A 22400-nucleotide genomic window follows, 5' to 3' on the forward strand; every position below is an offset into this window, starting at 1 on the left:
CACACCTCTTCCGACTTTACCTTGAATACAATTTTGAAACTAACAATTTAGTAGCACTTAAATGGCACTTACTTATAGAACTTTGTAGTTTTGCTTCATTTTTGAAGAAATTGTACTTTCTTGATTCTTGAGTTTTTACCCTCGGGGTTGATGCACTTATCGTAAGTCGCTTTGGATAAAGCGTCAGTTAATGTAATGTAATGGAATGGAATCTCGTCAGTCCCTGATGAATAGGACTGAACGTCCTCCAAACAGATGATTAGGTTTACACAGCAATCAGAAACCTTTTCAGAATAAAATCTGTGTTTACAATGTCACGTGAGATATCATGTATCACAAAAAGATCAGCATTTGTTCCTAAGCGGACACTAAAACACATTTAAACAAGATATTTCATACAAGAAAATGTTTTTATTATTATTATTATTATCATTTTTATAAACAGTTGTTCAAAGGATTCAAGTTCCCTTGTTTTAAATAAAAACCTAAAAAATCTAATGGCATTCTTGGTGACAGTAGATACAAGATATTTCCATCACGTTTTTTCTATACAACAAAGGCAACAAGAGGTATGTATTAAACCACAACACGTTACAGCAGCCACACTGGATTATAAACATGGAATAGACACTTTTTAAAAATCCAGATTTGTTCTTGTGCTTCGTTGAATTGCTCGAGACATGAACAGGAGGCCTTTCTCTCATTCCAGTGTGATCCACAGAGAAATCGCTTTTTGCATTTGAGGTATTTTAAGGCAAAAACCTGATAGTTTGTCGACAGCGTCATACATATATATTGGAGAATTTTGACAGTAATTCTGTCGGAGTCTGTGCAACAAGTGTCCGTCTTCTGTATTTGGATGTCAATCCGACATCCTTACATCCTGGGAGAGAAATGCTCTGTGAGAGGAATCATTTGACATTTTGGGAAATGTCAAATGAAATGTGCTTATTCACGTTCTGACGGAGAACATTGATACAGCACTCGTGTCTCCATCCAGCCGTTATCTATTATCTGTCCCTCTTATCCTTTGAGGTTCACGATGGGAGCTCGAGTCAATCTCAGCTGACATTGGGCGGGAGGCGAGAGACACTGGAGAGGTTGTCAGTATCTCAGTGCCAACATATAGAGACGAAGAATCGTTCATGCTCAACTTCACACCATGGTTAATTATTCTAACCACGATCTGAACTGTCTTTGAACTGTGGCAGGAAACGGGAGTACCTGGAGAAAACCCATGCAGACTGGGCAAGAACACGCAACACAGAAAGAACCGGGAACCTTCTTGCTGTGAGGCAACAGTCACCCTGCACGGTTCATATAAAAGTACAGCATAAAGACTGGAAACAAAACGACTTATCTACCCTGGCTCTGACCGCTGTACAGACATGGCAGTGGTAGCACTAGTCGTAGAAATGCCATTTGTCTTTTATTCACTGATGGACCACTCCGACAGCTCTAACTGAGTCCAGCCGTGGCATTTGGGGAGTTTTAGCTCCTCCCCTGGCTCTGGTCCTCTCCATGATGCCTCATCAGGTCCCAGAACATCATGCTGAGCACTGTGTGTGGGGCCAAACGCAGGAAGACTGGGCCCATGCCCTTGTACAACCCCAGCAGACCTTCAGCTTGGCACACCTTCAGCATACAGTCTGAAAACCCATGGTACAGACGTCCCTGAGAGGCACAGAAGGAAAACAACAAGCTTTGGTCCAATAGTGCGTGTTTACATATTAAACTTAATCCTATTAAACCAGGATTGAGCACAAAGCACAAATTTGATGAGATTATCTAAACTCACCCGACGAAACTCATCCACGGGCTGGTTGTAGAGCCTCGTGCTAATGACGTCAAATGGCGTCATGCTGACGGCCACGGCCACGCCGCTGATCATGGCAGCGATCAACGTCGTGAGCCACCTGTTGGGACTGAGCCACTGGAAAGAAACAAAGAAACTGAGGTGTAACTGGAATTTGACTTCTGGCTGACAGCGTGACGGAAATTGTTGCAGAGTACATGTGCGGTACAAATGTCAGCGGCTCATCGCATCTACCTGGGAATGTGACACCCAGTCCTTGGCCGAGGTGAAGGTCGCCAGCTGAGCAGCTGATCCCACCATGACTCGCGGCACGGCCCCGTTCACACCCCTCCAGAGACCAATCAAACCTTCCCTTCTATAGATGGATACAAAGGCATCAGACACTCCCTGAAAGGACAAAACAAAACAAAATGTGAAAAATGAATTGGAAGCAGCAGATATTAGTGTCTAATAATAGAGTGTGTGTTTTACTATTGTGTGATGGTAATACATGGGTTACAAATATACTATTTTCAATCCCTTTGTGAACAATTTGCTGTTTAAAACCTTTTCATGTATATCACCCTGAGTCATGTGAAGAAGTCTCCTTACTAGAGCACAACCGATTTATAGGTTGGACAGTAATATCAGTAATATAGAAATAACATTTACTTTACAGAATAAACGATGCATAAAGATGTGCATTTATGTTTATATTTTACATAAAGGAATCTTCATGCAAGTTCTATATTTGTTGTCATATTTGTGTTATCTGAAATCGAATGAATTCTTAGGAAGAACTGCCTTCTTTTTTTTTCTTTTTTTTTTTTTATATGTCAGAAAGCTATTACTCACTTATATTGGTATCAGCATCTGCCCCCATGTTTAATGTTTTGTGAATAAAAGTCGATCACATGCAAATTATAGACACTAAACACCTGTTTCATGTCCTTATGATGAAGATTTTTTTTTAGTCCTAAAATTGATGTGTTGGAAATAAAGTTTGAAATGACGTATGAAATGTATGACATAAATTAACAAACAAAAAACTCAAAAAATACTCATGAGAAGCTGTGGAAAAACAGAAATGTATATAATGACCGTATAAAAGACGATTCATCATCATTGATTAAACAACCAAACCTGGACCGACTGCAACAATAAAATACCACTGTTACTTTAACTCCAATGAATGATACTATCAAAATGAAATACTGAAATGGTTCACTATGTATTTCTTGAAACTTTGGAACTGAAGCATCTGAACACATAGTATGAAATGACTCCAGATGATAACTTGTATTCATGTGTCTTACCAGATGGTTATGCTGGTGACCGACTGCTATGGCTTGCACAGTTTGAGCTTGGAGATGAGTCTTCACCTGTGAAAAGAATACAACACACAATGTTTAAGGGGTTTTCAGGTTTATACATCACACTGTAATGTAATGACTTCCCTCTGACTCCACATTAACTCGGCTAGTTACCAGTTTCTAGCCCTATTTGTTGCTGTACAGCAGCTGAAAAGATCCTACTCCCCCACGAAAGCAAATTGAAATCCACTAGATCCAGGTTTTTATTTTGATCGGCACCTATTTGCACACACTCATAGATATCAGTCCACTAAATGTGACCGTTTTTTTTTTTTTTTTTTTTTTTTTTAGAAAGGTCCATCATTTATTCCCTGGGAAATTGGTGAAAATGTCATCTCGCTTGAGATGCAGATCTGTACCAAAAGTGAATGGGTTCTTTCTCAGCCCATGTCCCATCCTTCATCACGTTTCATGGAATTCCATTCAGTAGTTTTTTTTGTAATCGTGCTGACAAACAAACAGAGGTGAAAACATAACTTCCGGTAATAAAACCAAACTTGTCACTAAGTCAAGAAACTTTGACGGGAACTCAACAAAGAAATTCCTGCACCAAACCAGAATTACCTGACACAACAATAACACGCACCAAAGCAAGCCTCTCCGCTCAACCTCCCACAGAGTGTCAATTACATAACTCCCTGCCAACAGCTCACAGGAAGGAGCCATAAGATACTGTACATGTATATTCTTGGCAGCAGGCGGAGGGTTGGAGCCACGTGCAGGGTATATTTAGTGACCTAGATATAGAGCAGCATGTCATCCCATAGTATTGTCTTTCCATGAGGGAGTAAAAGGTCAGATGCTTCTGCTGAGGCAGAAAAACATCAACACGACTCGTATCATATTGAAAGAGGACGTGCAGAGGAGGACGTTCATTAAAACGTGCCGTAAATCAAGACATGGTGACATTTGATATTTGTGTTGGATAAACAAACATCCTGAGGGCATCAAACTGTGGCTAGCTTAATAGATGACCATTACATCATCCTCCATATTGAAGAGCAAAGTGGAGTGGGGCCTGGTTTGGGGCAAGGAGACAGACTCAAGATTATAGTGAATCAAAAATATATTTAATTGAGAGCTTATCTATGACTAACAAAAGCTAATGTCATTTAGTTGCTACAACAGCTCTCGCCCTGGTTAAAAAATAGATCCAAGACATTTGAGACGCCTTTGAAACTGAGCCGTGTTCTTTCATGTTTCCAGTTTGTTCTGACGTACAATACTGCTGATTTACAAAAGGTTTCAGGGTTGAGTTTTCTAGATCCTTACCACCAACAAGTAGGTTATGTTTTCATTGTCATATGTTTTTAACAGGATTACGCAAACTACTAATGCTGAACCGATGTTATTGAATCTTGATGGAAGGATGTTGTAAGGGCCAAGGAGGAGCCCACTCACTTTAAAACCGGATTCAATTGAGGGGGCAGATTATGAAATTGTTTTCCCCCCTTTCTTTAACATTGTAAGACAGGATGCTTTTCTGACGTTTATTATTTATTTTTATTTTCCCAAGAAATAACGCAGAGATCTTTGTGAATGAAATGAGGCATGTATGTGGTGCTGACATCTATCAACAGGTGAAATTTGGAGCAGCTCCAACAAATGATCTGGATTTTGTGAATCTAAATAAAAAAAATCTAGAGGGGGTTTGGTGTAGCTTTTCTTGGTGTAAAGATCGAGATCAACTTGATTCAAATAGACAGTACAAAACTCCTTCATCGAAACTCAGCCAGAAAACAGGCTCCTGGGAAACAAAAGCAGAATTTCAATTTCAAAACGACCATCAACTTTGATTTGTTTGAAGACCAGTGAAGCCCCCATCACTTTCACTGCAAATGTGTTGTCAAAGAATTGTTTCAGGGCCAGAGGAATGATTACAGTAAACAAAACCGTGGATGTGGATAATACAGAGTTAAAAAATGGTGACCGTGTCTTGTAATCCGGAGATGTCATACTGTGGTTTATAAAATATATCTTATGATGTAAATTAACTCAATTTACAGAATTTGTTGTGTCCTGTCAATACTTTTCACTTGTTCGATTGATAGCGACAGACAGGACATTGAATTGATAATGTTTTTTTGTTTGTTTTACAATAGATTAAATCTCAAGGGAGGTTTAATTAAAGGTTTGTTTGGATCAGGAAGATGAAAACTAAATGTTTATGGGAAAATGCACAAAAATAACACCTGGGCACATCATGGTCTTTGTGCAAGTTTTTGTCCTACAGTCTAATTTTTATCTGCAGTCCCTACAGTTGTTTGGTTGTTAAGTAACTTATAAGTGTGTGTAAGGTTGAGGGTGACAAGTGTAACCTAGTAAGACAGGCTAAATATTTAATTGTACACAGGTTTTAACTTCCAATTGAGTTTAGTGTTTAAGTTCACGCTCGCAAACTCCAACAGATACACTACCAACACATCAACCTACTGGCTGACACAAACAATGTTTGAGGGACATACTAAAGCACAAACAGGTACAGTTTTTATTCTGAATGTAATGTCATGGAGCAAAGATCTCAAAGAGATCGGTCAATATTTCGCAAGCCAAAAATAAGACACACACTTTACTCAACGCTTTTCTCTTTTCTTGCGGAATACTATAGTTTCACCTCCTCAGCAGGGGCGGATCCAGAGGTGAGAGGTGGGGTCATGGGGGCACTGGCCCCAGCTGAAATCTGATTGGCCCCCGAAGGGCTTCTGTCCTGCATGTAATCTTTAAAACACTAGTCATTTACAAAGGATTCTAATAATAAATGTGTCAATTTATTAAGACTTAGATTTTCCTAACTTTTTGGAAGTACATTATGTTCTTGAACAAGGAAACATTTTCTAAATATATTCCATGTGTGGCTTTGCTCAAAGCTATGGAGCTAATGGTAAACAAGGAATGACTGTAATGTGCTCCTTACTAAATCAGAACGTGTTCACAGCCTTTGGACATGTAATGGGCCTCTCTGTGTAAATTGTGGCTGCTTTAAAGCCCCAGATTTAGACAAATATTAGAACCAGCTCTGCTCATCAGGGATCATTATAAATTAAATACTGAAAGGGTAAAAGTCACCTCACAAACATGCAGCCTGTGATGAGGCGTTGCAATTTCAGATTGCTTTGTTTTATGGGCTTACAAGCTAAAAAACATTGTGAACCATGAAATAGATATTTTACCTGATACTCAACCTCTAAATACAGATCAGTTTACATGCCACTGTCTATGGAGTCTCTTTGTTTGTTAAAATCGCATCAGTGATGTGTTTTCACCATAAACTTTCCTTTGGGAACATTAAAATAACTTCTTGGAGGATGAACTCAAAGAGTCACTTCAGTAAACTTACCAGGTAGGCGGGAGAGGCAATGAAGGCACCCAGGGCCCCAGCCCCTGCCCCTGAGAGCAGGCTGCCCCCGTGGAGTGAGGTTATACCCAAAGATTCACAGTAGGAGTAGGAGCCCAGCCGTACACCATTCATCACACCCTGGTAGATCAGGCCGACCGAGAGCCCCTTCTGCAGGCCCCGGAGTCCGTCTGTGCGGCCCACCACCCACAGGGCCTGGAGGGCTCCCCTGTAGTGCCTCTGGTAGGATCCACGAGCGCACAGCTCTCCCTGGAGCTGCAGACGGGTCTTTACAACCTCCAAGGGATTGGTGAACACACACGCCGCGCAGCAGGCCAGAGCACCCAGGGCGAAGTCCAGAGGAGGCCAAACAGCTGGAGGTGGCGGCGAGGGGCCAAAGACTCCAAGCGGGACCACAGACACTGTGGATGCCATCCCGGGGGGAGCCTGAGCAACAAACACAGACTCTGTGGATGAAGTGTCCAGCAGCTGAGAACTGGTCATCTCTGAGAATTGACACTTTGTCCCTGCTGTGTCACCTCCTTCTTGTTTGAGATAGCAGGGAACAGAGAGAGTGTGTTGTACTTAGAACAGAACAGTGACGTCAAAAACAGACGCTATCAGCCTTTGTGATCACTCATTGAATGATTGTGCTGCATGTGTATCACATGACACCCAGCCACTCTGGTGTCCTTCTGCAGTGACTTTCATTAGCTCCCTTGACTGTCAGGCTGTTTAATAGAGGCACCATCTGCAACAGAATCAAATAGAGGTGTTTATGTTGTGAATTATAAAAGACTCAGGTGCGTTTAGGCTACAAGGGCAGAGAGTGGTTGTGCATCATGAGGAAGACTCATGTCCTCCTGGAAATATTTAGGTTTAGCTCATAGCTGACATATTTTGAATCCAGTCGGTCAGTTTAACTTAACTTAACTACAAGCAGAGATGTGGAAACAAGATAGCAACCAGTTAAATGTAATATTAAAGAATGCATCCTAGAAAGCAGACAGTTATTTCTCTTGCAGACACAAACACAGGCTCTCCCAAAAGGCCTACACTTAAACTCATTCAAACCAACTACACAGACCTGCACAGCACCAGCTACAACCACACTCAAGCAGCACGCTCCTCTCACTTGTCTCATGAAAACTTAGCAACACAAAGGTCTCTTGCATTTGGTGACTTCATTGGGAAACTCACAGTGTGCAGTGGTCCTGTGCAGCAGCTCCATTCTTCCCCCTCTCGCCCCCTATCATTGTAAACATGTGTCCTGTCCTCAGCACATTCATTGTCACAGGCTCCTCCCACTGCCTCGCTGTCAGAGCCAATACCTCCTCAGTGCAGTCTGCCACCTCACCACCTCCCTGATTCTGCTCAAATCAGACTGCTGAGCTCCGAGCTGCCCCTGCTCTGCTCCTATAGCAGCTCTCTGGGTAAAAGGTTGTTGGTTCGCGGAGGGGGATGGACAGTCTGAGTGAGAGGAGACTGAGGATTTAAAAAAAAGTGACTGTGGGTGTTGAAACGAGGTCAATTTGAAAAAAGATCGTGTGGATAGTCCAGGTAACTAAATTTAGATTTAGCACTTAATAATAATAATAATAATATAAACAATAATAATTATTATTATTATATAAACATTTGCTTTAGAGGAAATAATCTTAAAAAAATATATGATAACAATAATAATAAACTTTATTTATATTGCACCTTTCAAAACACAGTATGTAATATAACATAGTATATCATAAAAGATATACACCAAAGTATATCAAAGAATGTCATATATAATAAAAGGTACTTACAAATGAATGCAAATTATATATTATATGATATATACACTTTTGACACTTGCATGTGCATTTTGTTATTTAGAGCTACAACTACTTGAGTGACATTTTTAATGAAGGACATTTACCACTGTAGTATTTCTACTTTTTATCTCAATAGTTTTTCAGCACTGACTTTAAACCGGAAACAACTATTATTAAAACTAATGATTATTAGCAGATCAATATTTGATTAAAAGTCATTTAAAGTGTTACCAATTACCTTAGTGAATTGTATGATATAATATGTATTATAATTAATAACTGTATTCATATAGCACCTTCAAAACACAAATAAAAGGTGCTTCACAAGTGAAGGCAAGCAATTGGAAACAAAAACCTATTTGAAGGTCAAACCGCAACAGATACAGAAAGGAAAATTATTCAAGATGAGAAAAGAGTAACAACCTCATTAAACATTATCAAATTGTCATATTAGGTAAAATCAGAATTCAGAGAAAGCATACCTTTTAAATGTAGTCTTTAGGGGAGATTTAACAGGATAAGGATGAATTGTAATAAAACTAGGTATACATTTATACAAGGTATTTTATACTAGGAGCAGATGCTACTTGCAGTTGAGGTGACTCGTCACAGAATGACCCTTCCTTTTTGTGGTGAATTAAGAGCAGCCACTAGAGGCCGCTCTTCGTCAGCCCCTGATAAACTACGTGTACTGACTTCATCAGTGCTGCTGAGAAAGTTAATTCTCCATAATAGAAATTGTTACTTTAGTTTATTTCTTTATATATTTGGGAAGATTTAAGATCAAATTTGAGTCAAGCTTTCAAAAACATGCCTGTTATAAATCTATTAGCAAGTAAATTTAATCTCAAATTAATACTTCTTGTTTATAAAATAAAAAATATCATGGCTTTTCTTTGTCTCCACAACTTCTTATCCATCTTTGGCTTACAATTTCAGTTTGAAAGATATTGATTTATGCTCCATATCAACCTCCTGAAGAACAGGTTAAATCAGTGACCGTTCAAAAACAGCTACTTATGATAGACCACAAACAAACTCTGTAGCAATGTGAAGACTGTGACAGATTAAACACAGAGGCCTTTATTGTTCAACTATCTTTTTAGTACAGTGCCATATCTCTCACACAAAGATCCCGACACACATTAGTCAAAAACTTTTAACCATTATTGTGCACGCACGCACACACAGGCACACAATCACACGCACACGGTTTTCAATGTAAACATAGCAGGCTTAAAGAGTGATACAAAAATCAAGGTCCACCGTTTCTGTCAGTTCTTCCAGAGCTCCTCTCTTTTAAGAGTTCAGAGAAGGGTGACAGAAAAAAAAAAGAAGAAATTTTGTTTGGTTGATCACTGGGACAACAAAAAAAGTCCTGGCACTCACAAATACACACTCGCTGTCAAACAAGCACACACACAGTCAGGACTCTCATTTAACCGTATGCTTTATCAAAGTGTAGTTAAAGTGTTTTATCTTGAATGCTTGCAGTAGGCAGAAGGGAGGGTCGTGAACTTCTGAAGTGGAACATCTAACAATGTTCTTTTCCAATAATCCTCTCTATAGGAAAAAGGCTTTGTGTCTTCGTTCCGTGTGGTCACAGGTGGAAGCGTACGTCTTCCAAGTCCCGTCTGGAGCTGCATTACCTTTTAGCACGTACAAAGTACAAGGCGTTGGTTTTAGGGTAGTACTTCACATTCTGTTTCTTGTCCATGAGGCCCCCAAAAATGATGAGCTCTCCCCTGCCCTGCACCACTGTGTGGAGGCTGGTCTCTGGTGGCCCTGTGACTGCTGCGGGAGTCCCGTTCCCATAAACTCTCCAAGACACCACCCTGGCTGATTTGGCCCGGGATACATCAAGAACATACATCTGCATGGGCTTGCAGTTGAGAGACTGGTACAAAGGTTTTCCTACGTTCAGGCTCTGAGGAGGGTGATGACCAAGACGCCGTGCAATAGGTGGGATAGCATGTCCATCAGCTCCAGCAGCCTGTGGAGGGCTGGATGATGATGAGGGAGGAGTTCCAGGAGGACCTGCTCCTCCAGCTCCTCCACCACTTCCTGCTCCGGTAGAGGCTCCCTGTGTCTGAAGAGAAGACGACGATGATGATGATGATGATGAAGATGATGAAGATGGTAAAGATGAGGAAGATTTGTTTTTTACTGCCTCCAGACTTCGTCGTAAGGCAGCCGGGGACACAGCTCCTGGGGGAGTGCGTGGGCAGCCTGCAGGAGGTGTATGCAGTCCGTTAGTGCTGGGCACCTCAGGTTGGTGGGAGGCAGAAGGGGGAGACTCCCAATCATAGTCCGTGGAGGCAGGCAGGTGAGGGCGAGAGGGAGGAGATGCAGCCTGGGCTGGGCTGGTCCCGGGTGAAGGTGATGATCCGTTTAATAATGGAGGAAGTGGAGGAAGAGGAGGGCTGTCTGGACCTTGCAAAGGAGACGGCTGCTGGGACGAGGATGGGCTCCCGTCTCTGGCATATCCTCTTGCTGAGGGGCGAGGTCTCAGCGTTCCCCATCGACCATTTACACACGGAGCCTCTTCGACAGCTCCCAGGACAGCACCGGCAGCCCCACTTCGAACAGGAGACTGAGAGCGCAGGGAAGGCGGTTCGGGGCCCAGAGAGGCAGGTGAGGCACTTATGGGGGAGGGCCGAGAGTTGAGACTTGGGCTGAGCGGTGCACGGCCAGATGGCGCCTGTGAGAAAACGACCACACACTGGCCCACCTTGAAGAAGATGAGAAAGATATTAAAAAAAGATAAGACACATTGATTGATTTGGGGTTTGAACGCGTACACACACACACACACACACAGTGACTGACTGACAGCTAAGACAGACACTTACTCTACAAGCTGGGTGACACCAAAGTTCTGGTGCTCCATGGTCCTCATTTTCAACCTGCAGCTGCTGCCACCTCCACGGTGGTGTGTCCATGTGAAGCAGCCAGGCATCTTTAAGAAGCTTTAACACAGATAAAAGGTTTTGGTCAAAACTGTAGTCAAGTTACAAGGAGGTTTAGACATGTTGTTCTGATATGAGAATTAAATATGAAAGAAACCTACTGCATTAGGACCACCACATCCTCCCAAGATGAGCAATGTCTGATCATCGATGACAATCTGATAGGAAAGATTAAAAAGTATAATTACATTTTATATCAATAAGACGGGTGGGGTTTTCAATCACAACTTCACCTACTTATAATTGCATGGAGATGGAAAACAGTCTTAAAGTGGTGAAAACCAACAACTTGTCAGACCAAGAAAACAAGATAAAAATCACAATTTAATAGCTTGTATTGTTGAATGAATCCTTACTTGGGATTGGCCTCCTCGTGGGTGTGGTAATGGGCCAGATATGGTTGGCTTGGACCAGGACCACTGCTCCAGATCCAGAATCCAGACTTCATTACTCCTGCTCAGAACCAACGAAGGACAGAACGACATTGTGAGATGTGACAGCTTAAGTTTTCATTTACTAGCGAAGCCGAGTTAAAGTCTAACAATTAAAGCAGAAATGTGTAAATGTTTGACAATAAAACCAAAGTGAGTGATGAAACACTAACTTGGTTGGATCCTTTATTGTGTTGATCAGATTTGACAAAACCAGGTGACATTTATAAAGCCCTTCAAGAGGCTGGCTGAACAAGTTGTGTTAACAGCTCTTTCTACTTGAGCTCCACTTATGAAACACAACCTTCTTTTTGGGATTTAAGTCTATTTTGAGTGTAACATCAGCAATTGTTCTGGGGGCACAGTAGATATAACTGAGGTGATGTAACTTTATAACCTCAGTAAAGAATATAATCACCTGACAATTTTTTTACTGTCTTAAATAAGGAGGGGAGGAAACTTTGCAAATGTGACACTAGATGCCCCATGATCTTTTCTGCAGAGTGAACTTGCAGGAAGTTACAGATTCCAGCTTTAATTTATGCATCTCAGTATTTAATAATTTTTGAAATAAGGATTAAATGTATACATTTGACGAGCTCCTAATGATCCCCCAAACACCACCATGGTGTTTCCAATTACTGAGGAAGAGTGGCCAGCCATGGGTGGAGGTCCATGTGTTGTTACGATGCAGTTCCACCTGATCAACAAAGGAAATAATTATCACACAGTGACAGAAAACCCACGATGAAAAGTGCTACTTTCCAGTAATGATATCCAACTCACCAATTCTTTGAAGGGGAGTAGCTGTGGATTTCATCAAAAAACCTTTCTGGCTGGTGCAATGGATATGGGCTTGGGCGAGTCCACCCCCCAAAGAGCACTAACAGATCTTTGTGCATCACTAGAGTCGCCCCAGCTTTAGGAGACGGATAAGAGCCTGTAAAAGAACGAGATGGGAGTCAATTTTTTAATCCAATAAGTGAAACTGCTCTACTAGCAGATTCATAAAACAGAACCAAAGCTCCAAAGTTTAAAGAATTTAACTGCACCAGTAAAATATTTCAGTACAATCTCATTTTAACGCTGCGTCATTGTTTTGTATTGCCAACTCAGCTGTTGCCGTTCATTATCTGAACACTGTATTCACACATGAGGTTCACCCTCCCACAGTTGCTCTTACATAAGCCCCATCTTACTTTCTCCACCAGAGCTACATGTGTGTGGTTTGTCAGTTTTTCTTTTTAGAGCTGTAATTTCTTTTACCAATCAGTCTTTACTGCTTGTGACGGACTCATACCTGAGGCTAAAGGACGGATCCACTCCTTGCTGTTTAGGTCAAGTCTCCACAGATCATTGAAGGCAGCATTGCAGCTACTTTGAGTGCAACCCCCAAACACATACATAGACTGGTTTGAGTCATAATAACATGCACCTGCAAAACACAAAAATCAGCCACAAGATTAACAGCAAACTTATGCAAACACTGATCACCTTGACACATAAATATTTACTTCTGTTTGTTTATGCAATCTAGTTTGTTGCAATAAAAGTTACCTCCATTTTCAATATAAAATTGTATTGGAAGACATTTCTAGATTTGTTGTTTACAGTACATTTGCAAAGAAAGATTTTGTTTTTCTTACTAAATCTTGATCAGATTACCTTTAGATCATCTGACACTACATTAGTATTACAACACACCATTAGACATACACTGACATAAAGAAGAACTTATATGATCAGTGGGCTTCTAGATGAGTAAATTTAGCTACAGCCTTTGACAATTGGGAGTTCAATGTTAATCTTTTAAACCTGGAAAGTCCTTCCTTGTTGTACAGGAAGGAGATAGATTTCAAACTGTAAAAACTGTCAAACTAGTCCTCACACGGTTGCATTTGCTTAAAATGTTGTAAAAACATGGCTGGGTGTTGCCACCAAAATGCCAACACTTGGAGTTCACCCGATGAAGTTGCTCTTCCTATTTTATCTGCTGATCCCTGTCCTCTAAACAAAATCTACAGTTACAATGACATAAACAATTTTAAAGCAACTAGATACAAAACCTAAAGGACTGTATATCTAAGTAATTTCATGGTTCATGGGTATATCAGTGATATTATTCACCGTATGAAAAAAGTACAACAATTGGTAAAGCAGAATGTACTGACTGTGTGAGAAGCGCTGTGTGATAGGGGTTCCTGGATATGGGTATGTACGACTTTCCCACTGGATATTTCCCTCCTGGACAGCTCTCAAGAAACCATGATAGCACTGATAAGCAACACCTAGTTCAGAGAAAATACAAATAAGTAAGACAAAAAGTTACATTTCTCCACTTTCAGAATATTCGACCTGCAGTATACGCAGATTTGAATGAGTCATTCTTTCTTAAATGTCACTTCTCAGGTGTTTCAAGAACCACTGTATAGGATTTAGTGGCATCTAGCAGTTAGGTTTGTAGAATGCAATCAACTGCATACCCTTTTCCTCACCCAGGTAGTTTGGGGTTCAGATAAGGTAAAAACTCAGTCAGTGTTATGTTTGTCCATTGTGGGATACTGTAGAAACATGGCAGTGCAACATGCGGACACAAAAAATAAGGACCTGCTCTCTATATAGATAGGCAGGGCTCATTCTAAGCTAGCAGTAACCAAGTAATTCTTTATTTCTCAGGTAACACATTATTAAAAGTTATATTTCAGAACTGCCAATTGAGCTCTGCACGCTGGTCCCTTAAAGTAATGTTTCACTTCTCTGCTGATGTTGTAATGCCCCCTCAGACCCACAGCGAAGCAAACCATTCCACCGGCCCTCTCAGGTTCACACAGGATTATGCAGATGCAAGAGGCATACCTTTAATGAGGCGATACCACTGCTTGCATACAAGCGCAGCTGTCTTGTGTTCTTGGTAGGGTGAGAGGAAAGACAGAATATATTCAAGAACTTCCTCTGGCAACTCCGACATCGTTCTCTCCCCTCCTTTGGCACCACTGTCCACGGTCCCTTCTTGTCGCCAGGAGGACCCCATCTTGGCCTCTGCCTCCTCAGTTAACCCAGCAGGGCCTGCACCATCGTCCTCTGTATCCATGGCAACAAAGCATCCATCCTCATTGTCAGGGGAGCGGGACATTATTGTCTGTTGAGACATGGGGAGACATTGTAAGCGATGAATGCACAAATGGTCCTGGTGCTCAGGAGCAAGTTTACTATTGGCCGAATTTGGCTACACAGACGTGACTTTTACAATGACTTAATTATTCTATTCGTGGTAGTAGACTCCCCACATTCAAACCATGTTTATTCTTGGACTTCTGCAAGTCCGATTGATTGAGGATGAATCATATAACAACACTGGACGAGATTTCCTACCTGGAAACCCAATGCCACTGCAGAGCTGTGACCGACATAGCATGTATGTGCTCAGCAGACTTGATTGTTCGGGCCATTGTTTAGAACGGGTGGTGCCCTTTCTTTAGGCTGAACAGCTGGCCCCTACACACAGCGCGTCCCCTGTACAGCGTAGGCTACATCCAACTAGCTGTCGTTAGCCGTCATACAATAAATAAACGGTTGTGCTGCTAATGTTAATTATCACCAAGAGATAGCTAAATTGGAGAAATACATCAAGTATATTACACATCATACTTATAAACGAAGACTGGCTTGTGCTTTATAACTGACTAACCGACCTGTACATGTTGCTGAATTCAACGTTTGGTCCTTGGAATATAGGAGCTAGCACTGGCTAACAAAGCTAGCTGCCTTAACATGAGCACCCAAGCTAGCGTTAGCCAACATCAGTTCCTCTGGTGATGACGGTAAAATGACACGTTATACACATCTTGCTTCTAATAAGTCTGCCAGACACATTTTGGACTTCCCTACCTCTTAATGGTATCGATGACACGGCATCCTTTTTAAGCTAAGTTACACCCTGGCAGCTAACAAGCTAGCTGCTATGTTCAGTCCCGGAGCACCACTGATAATCTTTGCTAGCGGTGGCTCCTCCAATTACACACACACACTCACTCACTCACTTTCCCTGGATTCCCACCCTGAAACTGAAGGAAAAAAAACAAATTAACCCAGTACCGTGGTTTTAGAGGTGTTGTTCAGTGGGCGCTGCGGGTGTCTCTTCTCCTTCCCGGTATCAGCTTTGGAGGTTCCTCTGCAGCCTCCAAACAGTCGCCATCTTCCGCTGAGTGAACTGCATCTTCCGCAGCACAGCGACGCTCAGGCAGCCGCGGACGGTCCGTGGCACCAGGGTGGGTCCGGTCGGTCCTCAGCCGCGTCACCCGGGGAAGAGCTCACGTTTTAAAACCTATTTTAAACCTTGAACATGTCAGAGGTGGCCGAAGTCTTCAGATCATTAAATTAGCACGTTGAGCTACAATATGATGCCCCCTGCCTGTGACTGTGACACTTTTACTTCCCTTGGCAAATAACTGTACTTCGCACAATCCAGTTTCAAGTGTTTACTTACAACGTATTGCACAATCCCTCCGCTGGTGCTTCTGGTGTTTTTTTTTTTTTTTAATTTTTAATTTTGTTTCCCATTTCTTTCATAGGTATACTTGCACAAATACATCACAACCAAATCCCTTGTATGTGTAAATCTGCTTGGCATAAAAAAACCGATTCTGTTAAACAAAGATACTCAAAAAGTCACTTTAAAAAGAGTGTGTCAATAATCGTTTATAGTTGTAAACTTTATAGTTATACTTACTAAGAGATACTGCACACTCTGTGTTCTGAAAACTACACTATAAGACTGTTTTCTGGTGAAATCATAGACTGTATATAAAGTGAAATTCTGGTTTTTATATCACAGTTAGGTATTGCATGTTACTTCTTTTTTTTTTTACCGATGCCTATTCTGAGTCTTGCTGCAATATTATATCAGATTTACCCATTGTGGCATTAATAAGGGATTATCTAGTCTTATCTTATTTTATCTTATCGTGTTTCCAGATTAAAGAAGTTTATATAAAGTCACATACATGATCTCGCACATAGATGACAGTACTGTGTGTTGTAGTACATGTGGACGTCACACCGGTAATCAGCGGGGCGGGGGGCGTGACGCCAAATTTAAAGTCGCAGGCGCCCGGAGGAGGAGGTGTCCTCGCTGGAGTGCTAAGCTAACAAGCTAGCAAGCTAACAGGCTAACACGCGGCCTGGGAACCGTCTGGGAATCTCCTTCTTCAGCCCTCTCCTGACCACTGAAGCCCGCTGAGTCGAGCTCCCGCGGTCCGGTGCAGACGCCGCTCTCCTTCCCTGGCCCTCGGCTCGGATGGGAACTAGTTTTGAAGAGGTAACCAGCCAGCGGTCCGGTTTAAAAAAAATGGAGGATGATGAGGTTGCGGATAGCTGGGAAGAGGCAGCGGATAGCGGGGTGAGAAACACGTACACATGTCGTTCTACACAAACCAGGTTGCAATTTGAATTCACTTCGACAGACACTTATAAAGGATCTAAGATACTCTGGATCGTTTTTGTGATCAGTTTCCCTGTCAAAGAAAACGGCCTCTTTTCCCCGGGTGAGGTCTGCAGGCCTCACTGTCTCATAACGTCGTGGGGCGAAGCCTGCGTTCATGACATTTTATATTCTCGATAAAGGTATAGCCATTTATAATCTGTAGGGAAACCCGAGTGGTGATCACAAAGAAAGCTCCTTTTTTTGTTTTAACACAGTATACTTTCTCCCACAGTGGACGTAGTGTTTACACCCGGCCAATGCGGAAATGATAGGCTGCACTCTGGTGAAACATTACAACATCATTGAGTTGTAGTAAATCAGGTTTAGAATAAGTAATCTGAGAACTCTACCTGGGTTTTCTTACATGCGTTTGTCGATGGAAGTGGGAATGGACCAAAAAAATGTGGTTCGACTCTAAAGTACAACTAATAGCGGGACCAGGAGGATAAATATAACATTTGTATTGTTAAAAGCAGCTAATTAACTATCATTCAAATACGATTAGTATACTTATATAATATATTAATATATATATTATTATATATTTATGTTCAAAGCAATTCTCAAAACATGGTTACTAAGTATTTCATAAGTAAAAATGCAAGATTCTATAAAAGTGATAAAAACTCAATAGACTTACTAAAAGAGTAAAAACTTTTTAAAGTGAGACAGGTATTTAACCAGTCCCCCCCCCCCATCCCAGCAAACAGTCAAATCCAACAGTATATGAATTAATTGTTCAGTCAATGAGATAATTATTTACAATTCCAATGCCAGCCCTCAAGTTGCAATGAAAAACTATTTAGTTTATCATTAAGTGTAATTCGTTCTATGAGAGGCCACCCATGTGGAATTGCTGAGTGCTCTGTAGATGCATTGTCTACTGTAGATCATCCTTGAGTGTCCAGAGATTAAGCGGATCCCTCACCATAGTGAGGGATTAATGGGTTATATTGATTGAGCTGGATCAGAAGTGTGTTTTCTCAGACTTATGGATCTCGTAAACATGTTGGCTACACAGAGCAATGAGACTCAGGAAATATACTTGTTGGGCAGTAATGCATTTATTTGTTTTTTTTGGCTTTTTCCTCAGGAAATCGAGAGAAGGTTTGAAGCTAAACTGAAAATAAACCAGGAAGCAAAGTAAGTAAACAAAAAATGTTCCTGAAATCTTCAAATATGATCTGAATATATATATATATGCAATGTTTTCTCTAATATTTGTATTCCTCTGACAAGTTTTTTTTCACCTGTGCAGGAAGTCTAGCTTGGGCTCAGGTGTTTCACTTGTGCGAACTGCGATGGTAATTCAAGATGACTCTCAGCCGGCAGCACCCCCACCGCAAATCCGGATTTTAAAGCGTCCCACAAATAACGGTAACGCTGCCGCGTCCTCATCCCGTCCCTCTCAGCAGATGAAGTCTTTGGCCCAGAGGGAGGCAGAATATGCAGAAGCCAGGAAAAGGATTTTGGGTAGTGCTTCTTCAGAAGAAACGTCTCAGGACACTCCATGCCACGACAGGTAGGAAAACCAACATTTGTCAAAGTTCGAAAGAAAAGACATAGATTAATATTAATTTACTCTAAATGTCTCCTCATTTGATTAGGCCAGCTCGTTTGAGTGCGCAGCAACCATCAGAACCAGTTCATCCACACAATCACGTGATCCGCCAGCCCACTGGCCCAGATGGCACCTCAGGCTTTCGACTCTGCAGATAAACTGAAGCTACCTGCTGCAAGGAAACGTCTGTCTCCCTGAGAGGCTATGAAGGGGGACAGTTTAAAGGGATTGTGTGTGGTATGAAGAGCAGAGTGGTGGAACAACATACAATTTGACAGATGTAAGAATTCTGAAGACGTAGCATGGATTGTGACGAACTTCTCCACCCTCTCTCTACTCTGCTTCCGGGCATGGTCTTTGCCTTTCACCTTGTCTTTTCCCTCTGTGGAACAATGCAAGGGGCTGGCAGATATCAGCCAAAGATCCGAAACCTCTGTTCCACACTGAACAAGTTTTTGCCTCACATCCCTACACACTGTGATACTTTGATGTACCATGAGGTGCCCTATGATTTTAGGTCTGATCGGCCGGCAGAGTGCCAGGGCTTAAGGCGTCTGTCTCTTCAGGGATAATAAAGAGAGCTTGTGAATCTATGGGAATTCCCTGGAGACATGAAAACGAGCGAGCTGGCCGTGTCACTGGTGGATTGTGGATCATGGCTGGGTGTCCACATGGAAGCTGGCTTGAGCTTTGTTCGGTTCAGTGAAAAAGTGCAGAGAGTTTACTGCGTGTTCGGCACCTTGAGCACGACTTGACAGAAATTCTTAACGATTCTGCTTCTTGCGTAAAAGTGCTCTGCGCTCAAAAGTGTGTTTTCAATACTGTAGCGGCCCAGACCAGCACTTTCCACAATCCACAGGCCTGTCTTTGGCACTACTAGCTATTAAAGAAATGCCTAATGGGCTCATAGCCAGTGGCCAAAGGTTATAGATGGGAAGGACAGAGTGTCACTAAATCTAAGCTTATTCAAGCAATAATAATACTGAAATTATTCCCTGGATTATTACTTTTTGTTTGTTTTTACATATTGACGAATTACCTGTGCTTTTTGTTTTAATCAGTTTACATGGTTTTATTAGTTAGTTTTTTTCCCTTTCTGAATAATCATATGTTTAATTCAGGAGATCAATAGTGTGTACCGAATAGATAATGTAGCTTGTAGGAAACTTCACTGGTGGTATCATGATTAAAGTCGTCAAATTGGAAAAAGTCAGGCCTATCCCTGTATTGAAAATCTTAAGTGGTCCTGCATTAATGTCCCCGTTTGTGTTGCCTCACTGATTCAAATTGGAAAAGTCTTTTTGGGACTTTTTCTACAGACTTATAGTTAACTCTTAAAACCAACTGCAATTCATCTGTTAAGCAAAGAAGACTTAAGGCTGATTTCTCTGAGGTGGCAGTTTTTTGATAAATTGTGTGCTTGGCTGGCAGTTGTTGAGAAATAACACTAAAATAATCAACAAGGAGGAAGATGACATACAAATTTCAGTAATCTTCCTTCGATCAGGGTCAAAGTAATGTGTGATTTAAATTATGAAAATTATACAAACATAAATCTTTTAATCTGTCTCTTCCAGAATGAATCCGGATTCAACTGCCTGGTTTTACTAAATGTTTTTCTGTGACTTGTGCTTTTTGTACACACCAGGGTTTTACAACATTGTCTGCATGTTTGCAACATTTCGAAAAGAAAAGTTGGCAAACCATGAATTTAATAATGCAATCAAATACCGAAAAGTCACCAGTTAAGATGTTCACTGTCGATGAACCTGCAGTTCATTTTACAACCTTTTAATACTTTGCCTTAAATAGCAGTTACCCTGGATATACTTTCAATTGTTGGTGCTAATTAATCTTTCTTTTTGTGCATACATGACTTAATTATTGAAAAAATCCAATGTATTTGAGGCACAGTTTAAAGCTGCACCAAGCTATAGTTATAGACGGATACAAAACCACTCTCACTGGCTGTGCAGCAGTAAAGCTTCTCTAAGTGAAAGACTCCATGCAACATTTTCACCATCATTTGTCCAAATAATGCCTGGTGAATGGATTTTTGAACATCTTGCTTTTGTGAGCAAATGTGCTGTAGATCAAATAAGAAAGTAAAAGCAGAGCTGAATTTGATGCTGTTTGAAAAACCACGTTGTGCAGTTGTACAATCTCAGTATTTTTGTTATACGTTATAACCTCCCTTGTCAAGATGAATGGAAGGCAAGATTGTAACATCACTGATGTCTATGGATGCCCATAATAACTTCTCACAGAGATCAGGTTCAATTGCCGAAAAACTTGAATTTGTAATAATTTCAAATTGAGAATTTGGAAGAATTGTCATTCTGTACCTGTGAGATTTCCCCATGATGCTTTGCTTCAGTCAATCGGCCACCTGTTGGGTTTGTGGCTGATTTGTTTTCATTAGAATTCTCAAATTTTGAAAACAAAAATGAAATTTCATTACCCTTTAATACACATATTTCAAAAAGAGAACTTAGTGTTTGTTTGATGTTTCATAGACCGGTTCTTTAGTAGAATGTAATATGAATTCAAACCACATGTTATTTCTGAATTATTTATTTTGACACAGGAATAAACTAATTTGGCAAATAAAAATACATGGATTAAAGGATGGTTATTCTCACAATGACAGATGATTATGGTTGAGTCATTCAGGTGAATTTTCAAACACTTTTTTTTTCGGTTACTCTTGTTCAGTAATACCAAAATCGATTGTGTCTTCAGTGCCTTTTAGAAAAAGCCAATTCAAGAATAAGCCATACAAAAGTACGTTAATTTACAACTTTTAAAGATTCAGATAAAACAACTGGAGTTGTAGCCATTGGGTCCTCTGCTACATGTTGATAAACCTTATTTGAAATCCTCAAGATCTTTCAGGCTCTCTCACACCATTCAAGCCCTTTGCAAACTCTACACAGCTACAAACCTAAATGTAGGATGAAAGTGTGAATTGGAAATTGTACTGGTGATATTAAAAAAATAAGACAAGATGTTGAATATCCCCTGTGCATTTGAAGGTCCTCTGAACAAATTGCCAGATAGCAGCAGATGTCATGGATTACCAGCAGATGTTGGGTCAACCGGTGGAAGTTTGGGACACATCAGTTGTGAACCTGTCGGAGTTAGGTGTGCAGCTTTATGTTCGCTTTTATTTTAAGTCACTTTATTTAAAAGCGTCAGCTAAATAATATATGATGCATTCACTTGGTGATAAACCTGGTTTTGTAGGTATCCATATTTTGTTTTATTTTATTGGGAATTCAAATATGGAATACATATAAAAAATCAAATTAAAAACATCTTGGGGAGGAATCCATCTTTTAAATAAATGACAGCCTGTTTATGTTCTTTCACGTGCACTCATTCTATCTGAACATACAGCATACTTTCCAGGTCTAATTGTCATGCTTAACCATATGCATATCCATAGGCAATCCTTATCATCCTTAGCATGAGTGTATAACTTAAAGAAAAACAGGTGTTGTAAATGACACACAGCTAAGCCATTTTAACTAAATGTCTTTTTAAGAATATCAATTTGAGTTCTTAATTTAAATGTAATTTATGTTCATTGTATTTATATTGTAGACCAGGGGTCTTGAACGTTTTCAGGCCAAGGACCCCCA

The 22400-nt window shown here is 40.8% G+C and overlaps 3 protein-coding genes across 4 annotated transcripts; 1 reads left to right on the forward strand and 2 right to left on the reverse strand.

Moving 5' to 3' along the window:
- Window positions 1-391: 391 nt before the first annotated feature.
- slc25a34 (solute carrier family 25 member 34) lies at window positions 392-7799 on the reverse strand. The gene is made up of 6 exons (XM_053435462.1): window positions 7703-7799; window positions 6506-7253; window positions 3112-3177; window positions 2051-2203; window positions 1799-1933; window positions 392-1674 (listed from the first exon to the last, which is right to left on the reverse strand). Exons 2-6 carry the CDS (start codon window positions 7004-7006, stop codon window positions 1492-1494), a joined length of 1038 nt encoding a protein of 345 aa, XP_053291437.1. The 5' UTR covers window positions 7007-7253; window positions 7703-7799; the 3' UTR covers window positions 392-1491.
- A 1576-nt stretch (window positions 7800-9375) lies between these two features.
- On the reverse strand, window positions 9376-16175 carry fbxo42 (F-box protein 42). Of its 2 annotated transcripts, none has more exons than XM_053435299.1 (10): window positions 15809-16175; window positions 14570-14852; window positions 13885-14001; window positions 13014-13148; window positions 12500-12653; window positions 12303-12413; window positions 11639-11738; window positions 11384-11440; window positions 11166-11282; window positions 9376-11044 (listed from the first exon to the last, which is right to left on the reverse strand). In XM_053435299.1, exons 2-10 carry the CDS (start codon window positions 14844-14846, stop codon window positions 9959-9961), a joined length of 2154 nt encoding a protein of 717 aa, XP_053291274.1. In that variant the 5' UTR covers window positions 14847-14852; window positions 15809-16175; the 3' UTR covers window positions 9376-9958. The 2 variants fall into 2 exon arrangements, with proteins under 2 accessions (XP_053291274.1, XP_053291284.1); XM_053435309.1 differs by having other exon boundaries at window positions 11639-11735; window positions 15809-16173.
- Window positions 16176-16813: 638 nt separating this feature from the next.
- LOC128451831 (SUZ domain-containing protein 1) lies at window positions 16814-21764 on the forward strand. Its single transcript, XM_053435480.1, has 4 exons — window positions 16814-17111; window positions 18289-18338; window positions 18454-18717; window positions 18803-21764. Exons 1-4 carry the CDS (start codon window positions 17010-17012, stop codon window positions 18912-18914), a joined length of 528 nt encoding a protein of 175 aa, XP_053291455.1. The 5' UTR covers window positions 16814-17009; the 3' UTR covers window positions 18915-21764.
- Window positions 21765-22400: the final 636 nt, after the last annotated feature.

The sequence above is a fragment of the Pleuronectes platessa genome, chromosome 2 (genome assembly GCF_947347685.1).
Source record: "Pleuronectes platessa chromosome 2, fPlePla1.1, whole genome shotgun sequence".
NCBI lineage: Eukaryota > Metazoa > Chordata > Actinopteri > Pleuronectiformes > Pleuronectidae > Pleuronectes > Pleuronectes platessa.

Bases quoted from the DNA above. Each gene is read 5' to 3' on its own strand.
- LOC128451831 (XM_053435480.1), top strand. From the start codon at position 17,010: ATGGGAACTAGTTTTGAAGAGGTAACCAGCCAGCGGTCCGGTTTAAAA. The intron at 17,112-18,288 runs GTGAGAAACACG...CTTTTTCCTCAG, and splicing joins AAGAGGCAGCGGATAGCGGG to GAAATCGAGAGAAGGTTTGA. The intron at 18,339-18,453 runs GTAAGTAAACAA...TCACCTGTGCAG, and splicing joins AAAATAAACCAGGAAGCAAA to GAAGTCTAGCTTGGGCTCAG.
- slc25a34 (XM_053435462.1), bottom strand. From the start codon at position 7,006: ATGACCAGTTCTCAGCTGCTGGACACTTCATCCACAGAGTCTGTGTTT. The intron at 3,178-6,505 runs GTAAGTTTACTG...TTCTTTTCACAG, and splicing joins TTGCCTCTCCCGCCTACCTG to GTGAAGACTCATCTCCAAGC. The intron at 1,934-2,050 runs GTAGATGCGATG...GTTTCTTTCCAG, and splicing joins ACTGGGTGTCACATTCCCAG to TGGCTCAGTCCCAACAGGTG.
- fbxo42 (XM_053435299.1), bottom strand. From the start codon at position 14,846: ATGTCCCGCTCCCCTGACAATGAGGATGGATGCTTTGTTGCCATGGAT. The intron at 12,654-13,013 runs GTATGAGTCCGT...GTTCTTTTACAG, and splicing joins GATCCGTCCTTTAGCCTCAG to GCTCTTATCCGTCTCCTAAA. The intron at 11,045-11,165 runs GTAAGTGTCTGT...ATCTTCTTCAAG, and splicing joins GGTGTCACCCAGCTTGTAGA to GTGGGCCAGTGTGTGGTCGT.